The sequence below is a fragment of the Arachis ipaensis genome, chromosome B7, assembly GCF_059453495.1.
Source record: "Arachis ipaensis isolate K30076 ecotype BB chromosome B7, ASM5945349v1, whole genome shotgun sequence".
Classification (NCBI taxonomy): domain Eukaryota; kingdom Viridiplantae; phylum Streptophyta; class Magnoliopsida; order Fabales; family Fabaceae; genus Arachis; species Arachis ipaensis.
Genome location: NC_142442.1, coordinates 73,571,767 through 73,582,370, shown reverse-complemented (window position 1 = coordinate 73,582,370; position 10,604 = coordinate 73,571,767). Strand labels below are relative to the sequence as shown.

Sequence of the window (10,604 nt, the reverse complement as noted above, 5' to 3'; positions counted from 1 at the left end):
TTTGTACATTTGATGAGCAAGGGATAGTGATCAGAGTGAAGACGCACCAAAACCTCATTATAAGCCTCAGGAAATAGCAAATGCCACTCCTAATTAATGACAGCTCTATCCAATTTTTTTGCAACTTGTAACCCCCTTCTGACCTTCCTGTACCAAGTGAAACTCCTCCCAATAGCTCCCATATCAAAACAGTCGACAGTTTGCTAGAGTATCTGCAAAAAGCTCAACTCTAACATTACTGAACGTTCCTCCTCTAACCTGATTCTGCAACAAAATTTCATTAAAATCTCCTAACACAATCCACGAACCTTGTATTATATTAGATATCTTGATTAAATCATTCCACAGACCTATTCATCGATGGACATGAGGATTAGCATACACTGCATTGCAAAAACTAGAAACATTGCCCATAGAGATTTCAAAACTGATACATTGATTAGCCACATCAACCATTCTCACAGTCATCATAGAATTAGAACAAAGAACCCTGATACCCTCACTGTGACCTCTAGCCTCAACAATCCCAATATCCTGATAACTAAGCTTACTCCAAACGGATCTCATTCTCTCAAAAGGAGCATGAGTTTCAATAAGAATGAAAATCGTCGGATGAAATTTACTAACTAATTCTTTACAATACACATGGGCCATTTTGTTAGAAGTCCCTCTAATATTCCAAGATAAAAAATTTATATCTACACAATCCATAAAAATAAAATGGATATAAACAGAAACCAACCTCAGCAAAGGTCCCTTAATGAAGCAATGATGGACCTCCAACATTCCCACAACTTCTTTGCCTTTCCCAAACTCGTGGTTGCTCGGAAACGCTCCCATCGCAACGGTAACCACCACCAATGGATTCTAGTTCTGCTGGTTCAGCGCACCATCATTAGCTTGAAACACCAGTGAGTATTGCAACGAGGCAGGGCGCATCCTCTTATAGCCATGTTTAAGAGTAGGGGTAATTGATGGCGCGACCGCAGCGACACCGTTGATCTTCACCCCATCCTTCGTTAATGCTTGATGCACTTGAGAGGAGTAAGACCCGCTACCCGATCCAACATGTCCTAAAGGCCCCTTAACTTCCTTATTCAGGCCATTCCCAGTCTGGCCCGTTTGTTGCCCAAAAATGAGAGGTTTTTACCTTCAGTAGCAGATTGGGCCTTTCTTGTTTGGCCCACTTTCCCTTTCCTTTGCCACAAACCTTAGTCCAACCCTCTTCTTCTCCCAATGTAACCATCCCTTCCTTCTTCCTATGTAGTGTGCTTGCCTTAATCTTCTACGCAAAATCCGCAACTGGCGCGAAATTAATGGGTATAGATACAAATTCAAAAACTTGTTGAACCTGGTCTAATGGATGTTTCTCATGACCATCCGCTGTGTCAATTGCCCCTACTTGGTCATCCATAGATGCTGAGGTAACCACGGTCGTGCTATATTCACCTGCGACATGCCCAAAGCAACTACACTTATTACAAATCAATTGTAAACATTTCATAGTCGTTCATAATCACTCTCCGAACAACCGCCAGCCCCAAACTCACTTGAACACAAGCCCAAGCAAATTTGGCTCTCTCCGCAGACTTAGTTGCAAGGTCTACCTTGACTGATTTACCTACCATGGAGGCAATACGCATCATGGCTTTCTCATGGTAATACCATATACTCAATCCCCCAATTCTTATCCAAGCCATAGTGTTCCCAAAGGAGACCTCACATGGTTTAAAATCCAGAGACCATAGCTTAACTGCGATGTAATGACCTAATATCATCCATGGATCTCCTAATAAAACCTTCTCCATATCTTCTTTGAGATTAAATTTAACGAGGAAGTAATCGAACCCAACATCCAAAACTTTCATAGACACCTTTAAGCCTCTATATCCCTTTCAATTTATGCACCAAGGCCATATAACTAAAGTGTTTCCGAAGAATTTTAATCACTATGGCCTTCTTATAAAGTTCTGATAGAGCGTTCCTAGCTTCTTCAGTAAAGCTAAGCTTCAGAGGTGTTAGATCACCTTGTTTTCCCATGACTACTACCATCGTATCACCATCCAAGACATCAACCTTGCCAAGCCCCAAGGTTTCAAAAGACCCAATCACCTTATCGCAGAACGAAACCTTATGAGTCACCCTAGCACTACCCTTACGTAAGTCCTCCTTGTCACCTTAAGTAACCCTCTGCGCATTCTCTCCCGTAATCTCCTTGATTAGTAAAGCCTCACCGTGTTCTTCCCTCAGACACTCCACCCAGCTCTCACCAGTCACTCCGTGGCTCCATCGCCCATGTTGTACTCTCCCTAAACCTATGTGAAGTGAGTACGTACTCCTAACCGATATTTATGTTATGAAAAATAGTGGAACAACATTTATTTAAATACACAAATATAATAGCTTTTATATTTATGTAAAATCTGCTAATATAGACAAAAAAAATTATTTTGGCTTCTATAAATAGAGAATGAAACAATCTTACACATTATACAATAAATTTTTATATACGAAAACTTTTTTAAATTAAAAATAATAATTATTATTATCAACAGATAGGTACCAATAAATTTTTATAATAGAACGATAGTTGGCCCGGGAATAGCCCGGGTTTTACACTAGTATACAATAAATTGCATGTATCAAATTTCACAAGCTTGTAAACCCATGTCCCGTTGAACGCCAAGTGCTATGATTTGCATTGCTAACGTGCTTAGAGAGGCAGGAAAACTAGGATACTACAGAAACAAGAGGAGAACAATTATAGTAGGAGATAACAGATTACTCTTGCAGATCTATTATTGATTGAACTTACGCTCGTTATTCCGGCGGTTTGCTGAGAGATACGCAAAAATGATGGGCAAGAAGATCAGAAGTATGAGAATCTGCACCGAAACTTTATAAATCAGCGTATGTTTGAGAAACGTAATACAAAGTTGGGAAAACAATGAATAACTTACAATGGTCGAGCTGTAGCTGGCTTTATTTGGCAGTACGTATAATTTCCTGATTAAAGAAAATGAAAACTTTCAGAATGTCAAACAGTTAATGGTGTAAATTTATTTTTGAAATTACAAGGACATGTGCATACCTTTTACTAAGGAGACCAGATTCCCTGCAAGTTTTCTGTATAGCTTCCAGCCTGCTCAATGTTTTTGCCGCATTGGGATCATTTTGGTCAACCTACAGTAGAAAATACTCAATTTTTTAGAAATTATCCTTGAAACTGACAATTAGCTTTGCTGCGATGATATGTTCAATGATATCTCTAATTTAAAATTTTTTAGATTTGACATTCTCATTTTCTTTGGGATTAGGGAATGAATGGGAGGATCTATTACTGCTTTTGAGGGAAAAGGAGTAATGGCACCTAGCCACAGAAAAAATTAGGGGGTGAAGTTAGTCACGACCAAACTTCACAAGAGTAAGTTATCGTTTTCTACCTTTCTTGTTGCAACAGTTTTGGAAAACTGTTATCTATATTTTTGTGATGGAGTTTTCAAATAAGGCCTACAAAATGCAATTAACTGTTGAGGAGTTACAGGTTATAACATTTCAATTACTACCACTACCCTTTCTTTAGTTAAACGGGAACATGGAATTTATGTATATGAGAATTTGTATGAAACGGATTCTACTTATTAGATACTCTTTTTCCATCCTCAAAGCAATTTTACCAAAAGTTCATTTGCCACATTATCAGGAGTAAAATGTTCCTATTAGTAGCATCTACATTTATGAGAAGCAAAAGTAATCACAGTTTGAGTCTTTGAGACAATGCATCCACCATACCTTGGACTTTATCATACAGGAAAAGTCAAAGAAAGAACCATAGACATCAGCCATTGTCTTTGTTCGGTCAATCACCTTTGCAGTTAGACCTATAAAACAACCAAAATAGAGAGATGACAACAAATGAACAAATATAGAACACTGCATTTATGAAATCCATGTCAAACAGATTCCATGAAGTAAGTTTTGAGAAGACTGATTCACATAAAATAACTTGGAATGCTGACCAGTGCAATTAAGTATCTTTAGGACAATAAGCCTCAAACCTAAACTGTAAATTATGAAAATTAATATCTAAATTCATCCATTTACCACGCCTCATTTTAACTACTCCTCTGAAGACTTCAATATTGTTGTAGCATAATGCCAGTGTTCCAATTGCCATGACCTATCAACAGGTTAAAAAAAAATCTAAATTACATAGCATACTATGCATAGTTCAAGCATAAAACTCGATAATGAATAGCACATATACCAGAAACAAATTGGGGGAAAGTGAAGCACCTGGGGAATAGCACAAAAACGAAATATAGATAAGTCTCTTAAAGCAGACATGTATTTTAAGCAATCTTCAGCATGCAGCAAAGCATTAGTGACCATGTCATTCAAGCATTGCACTGCTTTAACTGAGTTCTCCTCATACTTCAAATCCTGAATCATCAAATTTAAGTTTAACAAAGGAAAAACTTAAGGGGTGAAAAAAAAACAGCACATGCAAACTCAATTCTTGAAGAGTGCATAACATGAGTATGATGTGAACTTCTTTTTAATCAAGAACTTCATCTAAGAAACATGAGAAGGGGGGAAAATATAATAATTGTTTATGCTAAACTAATGTGAATTCTTGTCAAGCCAAACCTCAAGTTTGTCTACGTATTTACTCCAGATCTGCCGAGGCCAAAACATGCGTGACTTTGGGATCTCATTGATGTCTTCAAGATAATCTCTAATGATGTTTGTTTTCTACAATTCCAAATTCCCTCAAGTGAATTGTGCAAATAATTGAATAACTACAAACATGCTGACTGTCTAAATATAATTATCATGCTACCTGAAGAAACAGACCCATTGAATTGGAAAGGTGGTCTGGAGCCAAATCTTCTGAACCAGAGGCATGGAAAAGCTTAGATAAACCTAACCCAACAAGTCCTGCCACATAATGACAATATTCATCATAGTCATCAATTGTTTCTACCTGCAAATTTTTATCATCAAAATGTAAGTACAGCCAGACTACAAGGGCACTTGTTAAGGTAACTTATATTAAAAAAATTGAAGCTTTTTATACAAATAAATGATTTGGAAAGTAACAAAACCCTACTTTTTAAAATGCAGGATATAACATCCTAGAAGTCAAATGTCAATTATATTGATGTAACTAAACTATAACACATAAAAATGTAATATATATAGCAGGAAATGAGGAAGATGTGCAAACAAACCTCCTTGCAAATAAATTTGGCCATTCCTGCACCCATTCTTTTGGTAATATCTTCAATTGCTTCCTGATAGCTGCAGAGTAATTGACCAGTTATCCCGGTTATTAATTGTTTGCCAGAAGAATAAACCAGAGTCTTAACTCTTAATTATCAGATCCAATTATTTATAGAAATAAGAGAAACTATTAGGAACTCAGTACATCTTGATCCAAGCTAAGTATGAAACCGTTTAGTTTAACTGATTCCAAATTTTATCAATAAACACAGTGACAAATTAGAGAAACAGATCCTCTTTAAATAATTAAATACATCCTACGAAATACCAATTAGATTGTTGCTTATATTGGACAAACAGCCTAATAAGTAAGAACAAATCTAATCAATCACTAATACCAAGCACATGCTATAAACAATAAAAAAATAACATGGAGCTCCGTATATGCATGTCCATTAATTATACAAGGAATAGTGCAGGAACAAGAACTGACTTCCTTCCAAGTTCTAAAAATGCAGTAGAAACGTGATGAAACTGGTCCATGAGGATTTTGTACTCCTTTGTGCCACCTAGTCAAATAAATAAGAATTAGAATCAGAACGCAGGTCAAAGTGACATCCCTTGAGCCATGAGTTCCATGAAACCATTTTTCATCAGGTTAATGAATATATAGCACGCTCATGGAGAATCATGAAATAATTATCTCACAGTTAGGTACCTATACTTACATGAAAAGTGCCAATCACGATCATATACGTGACGATGAAATGCTATCAGAATTGGAACCTTCACATCCGTAGCTACGCTTGTATCATCCTCTGTCAATTAGGAACGTACAAGAATTCCAAGTCAAATTAATTCTTCGTTTCGAATTCGGCCATAGCAACAAGATCTAGAGAAAGCTTGAATCATGTATCTATTTTCGTCAAGAGGAACATACCGACGGTATCTAGGGCTCGAAGAACCAAATAGAATATGCAAACCTGGTGCCAATTAATTAAATCAAGAGTTAAACGGCGTCGTCAGGTGAAGCGGAGAAGAAGAAAATAGGAGAAGAAAGAAACGAACGGCGTTACGGAGGTCAGTGTCAAGCTGCTGAATGACGAGAGCGAAGCTTCTAGAAACCTTCTGGAGCATAGTGTAGCAGAAACACCAGTGAGGCTGTGGAGGGATCTGCTTCTCGGCGTGCCTCATTGCCATCTTCAGCTTCACCAGCGGAAAAAGGTCGTCAGGGTGTTTCATAACCGCTCCCAAACTCCCCATTGTCCCTCACTTTTCAAATTCAGTTCAGATTCAGATCCAGAATTGAGCGCAATGCAATGTCTTTGTGCCCTCACAATAAAATGTTGTTCTACGCCGAGAATTCTTCTTATTACTCTTGCGTTGCGTATGACCTTACTGTTTGGTAAGTGACTAAAGTGGGAATATCTTAAACTCCTATGTTGTGATGCAATTTGCAAGCAACAAACACAATGGCACAATGCTAATAATTGTGACTCGTGACTCCTAATTAACTTTAGCCAGCGTTGTAATTTCGGTCACCCCCTTTTATTTGTGTGATTGTGTGTGGGTGTTTGACTGCTTTCTGTTTTCTTTGGGGTGGCTATATTTATATTTTTAAATTTTATGCGTGCAACGCGAGACGCGCGTGCCTTGCTCAAAGCGTGCACTTGCATTCATTTTTTAGTAAATTCAATCTATGGTTCATGGCTTCATGCTATATTATACGCTCATATTTTTTACTTTTTTGTTAACAAAAAACCACATAAGTTTGATGTTATTATTATTTATCCTTATTATCCTATCCTGTCGTATTCTATATTTATTTTTTTGTATTTATATTTAAAATATATTTTTTTATTTATGTGATTATACATATATTTGATGAATTATTTTACAAAATTTTTGCAAAATGTGAATTTTGACTTAAGTCCACCTCTATAACACATTAAAATAAATTTAAAAACAACTTATATCAAACTTAAAAATATTTTTAAAATCATTTTAATTCATCACAACTCAACAAATTCTAGCACAATAATTTAAAATTATTTTAAATTTATTATAAATTTTTTACATTTTTTTCTCAACTAGAAATCCTATTATATCTATAAATTAAAAGCATACATTATTTTTAAAAAAATTATTAAAATATATTTAAACCAACTAATTTAAATATAAATTGTATAACTCTTATCTATTAAGTATGAGTCATTTCTTTTTTTTTTGGGAGTATATTTTTATTTGGTTCAAAAAAGAATTTGCCTAAATTATTAGATAGTCTTCAACTGAGTAAAAAATGGTGTTTCCTTAGATAAATTCTATATTTATGCCTAGTTAGTTTGAACCTAATTTTATTTTGACCGACACTAAGGTTGATCATCTCATATACTCTTCCTTAAGATACTTTTTTCTCAAATAAAGATATATTTGGATTTTCAATTGTGCACTATATAGAACCCCCTATAAAATAATATCAAAAAAAGAATTAATTAAGAATTATACAAAATATATAATTGGTTTAATTCGTTAATGATATACAAATTAGGGTTAAATACTTTTTTTATCTCTAAGGTTTGGGGTGAAAATCAAATTTGTCCCCAACCTTTTTCTGTTAGTAAAATCATCATCAACGTTACAAAATGTTATAAAATCGTCCTTTTGTCCATAAATAATATTTTTCGGACAATTTTACCCTTAAATAAAAATAAAAAAAATACCCCTCACCCTCATCACAATGATTTATAGCAAAAAAAGAAAAAACCAAAGAAAAAAATTTAGCACCAAGAAAATTTTTGAGCAATGAATCAGTAACAGGATTATCAAATTAAATTTATCATCAAGGTCAAACAGTGAGCAAACTCAACTCAACACATAAAATTCTGTTTTAATTCCTCATAAGAAAGTGCTAACAACCAACAAGTATTCCAACTTTTCAACAAGAAATCAAAATTCACAGGCTTGATAAACATTAAACTATATAAGAAACCATCATCGTCATTATTTTCATGGATCAACCAAAAGTAGAACCAAATCACAACAACAGTTGCAACAACAGTAGAACCAGCTGCCACCACAGGCCAATGAACATTCAAATCCTTCACCCCTTTTTCATCCCTAGCAATAACCCCATTTCCATTCACTCCACAATTCATAGTATCAACCTTCTGGTTTAGTCTTCTAATCACAATCTCAGCCACCCCTGCTTCTTCCTTCAACCGAGCAACAAACAATTTCAAGCTCTTTTCTCTCTCCTTAGACTTCTTCAGTGCCTCCTGCAAGCTCAGTTTCTCCTTAACCCGCTCCTCCATATCCGAGCTCTTCAAATTTACAAAGCTCTCCACTTCCTTAGTCTTCTACCCTAATTCCAAAACCTCATTTTCCTTCTCTTGAATCTTCTCCCTCAACTCCTCCTCAACCTTAGTCCACTTGTTCCTCTCAACAACATCTTTTTTCTCCAGAGCCCCAATTTTCTTCTCCAAATCCCTAATTTTATCTTCACTATCAGATTTGTCCTTCTTCAGGAATTCAACTTCTCGCTCCAGCAATTCCATTTGCGGCCTTAGTTGCATCGCGCGACTGCTCCAACTCCTTCTCCATCGCGCCTACTCTGTCGTAGTAATGAGCGGATAATTTATACCCTTTTTGGCATTATTTTTAGGTAGTTTTTAGTATGTTTTATTCACTTTTTATTATATTTTTATTAATTTTTATTCAAAAATTATATTTCTGGACTTTACTATGAGTTTGTGTGTTTTTCTGTAATTTCAGGTATTTTCTGGCTGAAATTTAGGGACCTGAGCAAAAATCTGATTCAGAGGCTGAAAAAAAGACTGCAGATGTTGTTAGATTCTGACCCTCCTGCACTTGAAATGGATTTTTTCGAGCTACAAAAGTCTAATTGGCACGCTCTCAATTGCATTGGAAAGTAGACATCCTGGGCTTTCCAGCAATATATAATAGTTTATACTTTGCCCGAGATTTGGTGGCCCAACCTGGCGTCCAAAGTCAGCCTAAAACTTTCTGGCGTAAAACACCAGAACTGGCACCTTTTTCGGCGTTAAATGCCTATTTTGGCACTCAGGGTGACGTTTAACGCCAACTTTGGGCATATGAACGTGAAAGCTTGAAAGCTCAGCCCAGGCACGCACCAAGTGGGTCCCGGAAGTGGATTTCTGCACTATCTGCACTTAGTTACTCATTTTCTGTAAACCTAAGTTACTAGTTTAGTATAAAAACTACTTTTAGAGATTCATTTTTACACCTCATGACATTTTTACATTTCATATTGTACCTTTGACGGCATGAGTCTCTAAACCCCATAGGTGGGGATGAGGAGCTCTACTGTGTTTCAATGGATTAATGCAATTACTACTGTTTTCTATTCAATCACGCTTGATTTTGTTCTAAGATACTCACTCGTACTTCAATATAGAGAATATGATGATCCGTGACATTCATCATTATCCTCAACCTATGAACGCGTATCTGACAACCACTCCCATTCTATCTGAGCTCAACGTAGTCATTGGGCGACAGCTTGAGTGCGTATCTCTTGGGTTTCTAATCAACGGACCAAGTCCGGAGGTTAGAACCTTCGTGGTATAGGCTAGAACCAATTGGCAGCATTCCTGGGATCCAGAAAGTCTAAACCTTGTCTGTGGTATTCCGAGTAGGATCTGGAAAGGGATGACTATGATGAACTTCAAACTTGCGAATGTTGGGCGCAATGACAGTGTGCAAAAGGACAATGGTCCTATTCCGACACTAGCGAGAACCGATAGATGATTAGCCGTGTGGTGACAACGCATATGGATTTGTTTTCATCCGAGAGGATCATACAGCTTGCCATTGAAGGAAGCCATGTGTGTTTGGAGAAGAAGACAGTAGGAAAGCAGAGATTCAGACGACAGAGCATCTCCGGAATCTCAACCTGTTTCGCATTACTAAATCACAAGTACTATTTATTTCATGTTATTTATTTTTCATAAATACAATCATTCTTATCATTAATCTCCTGACTAAGACTTACAAAATAACCATAGCTTGCTTCAAGCCGACAATCTCTGTGGGATCGACCCTTACTCACGTAAGGTATTACTTGGACGACCCAGTGCACTTGCTGGTTAGTTGTGCAGAGTTGTGAAAAGTGTAATCACAATTTCCCACACCACGTAGCTATGGCTGAGGATATGAATAGATGGAGAGAGGGAAGAGCAGAAGCTCGACGATGGTAGGGTGAAGATGGTAGGGTGATAGAAAGGGAGAAGATTGTAGGGTGACTGATAAACCACTATTTTATAGTTTATCTTGTGCTCAATTGAGTGATTTTTATCAACTCTTTACCCAGTTATTCATACTATTTGCATGGTTTTACT

At 36.5% G+C, this 10,604-nt stretch overlaps 1 protein-coding gene and 1 pseudogene across 1 annotated transcript; both read right to left on the bottom strand.

The window, feature by feature from the left end:
* Positions 1–2,500: 2,500 nt before the first annotated feature.
* Positions 2,501–6,812, bottom strand: LOC107609146 (squalene synthase 2). The gene is made up of 14 exons (XM_016310993.3): positions 6,295–6,812; positions 6,167–6,209; positions 5,955–6,044; positions 5,720–5,795; positions 5,235–5,304; positions 4,844–4,987; positions 4,651–4,755; positions 4,297–4,443; positions 4,105–4,180; positions 3,793–3,881; positions 3,092–3,183; positions 2,961–3,006; positions 2,816–2,885; positions 2,501–2,738 (listed from the first exon to the last, which is right to left on the bottom strand). Exons 1-14 carry the CDS (start codon positions 6,487–6,489, stop codon positions 2,731–2,733), a joined length of 1,251 nt encoding a protein of 416 aa, XP_016166479.1. The 5' UTR covers positions 6,490–6,812; the 3' UTR covers positions 2,501–2,730.
* A 1,281-nt stretch (positions 6,813–8,093) lies between these two features.
* Positions 8,094–8,780, bottom strand: LOC148552995 (peroxisomal and mitochondrial division factor 2-like; annotated as a pseudogene).
* Positions 8,781–10,604: the final 1,824 nt, after the last annotated feature.

Bases quoted from the DNA above. Each gene is read 5' to 3' on its own strand.
- LOC107609146 (XM_016310993.3), bottom strand. From the start codon at position 6,489: ATGGGGAGTTTGGGAGCGGTTATGAAACACCCTGACGACCTTTTTCCG. The intron at 5,796-5,954 runs GTAAGTATAGGT...TTATTTGACTAG, and splicing joins TCGTGATTGGCACTTTTCAT to GTGGCACAAAGGAGTACAAA. The intron at 3,007-3,091 runs GTATGCACATGT...TTCTTTAATCAG, and splicing joins TCTGGTCTCCTTAGTAAAAG to GAAATTATACGTACTGCCAA.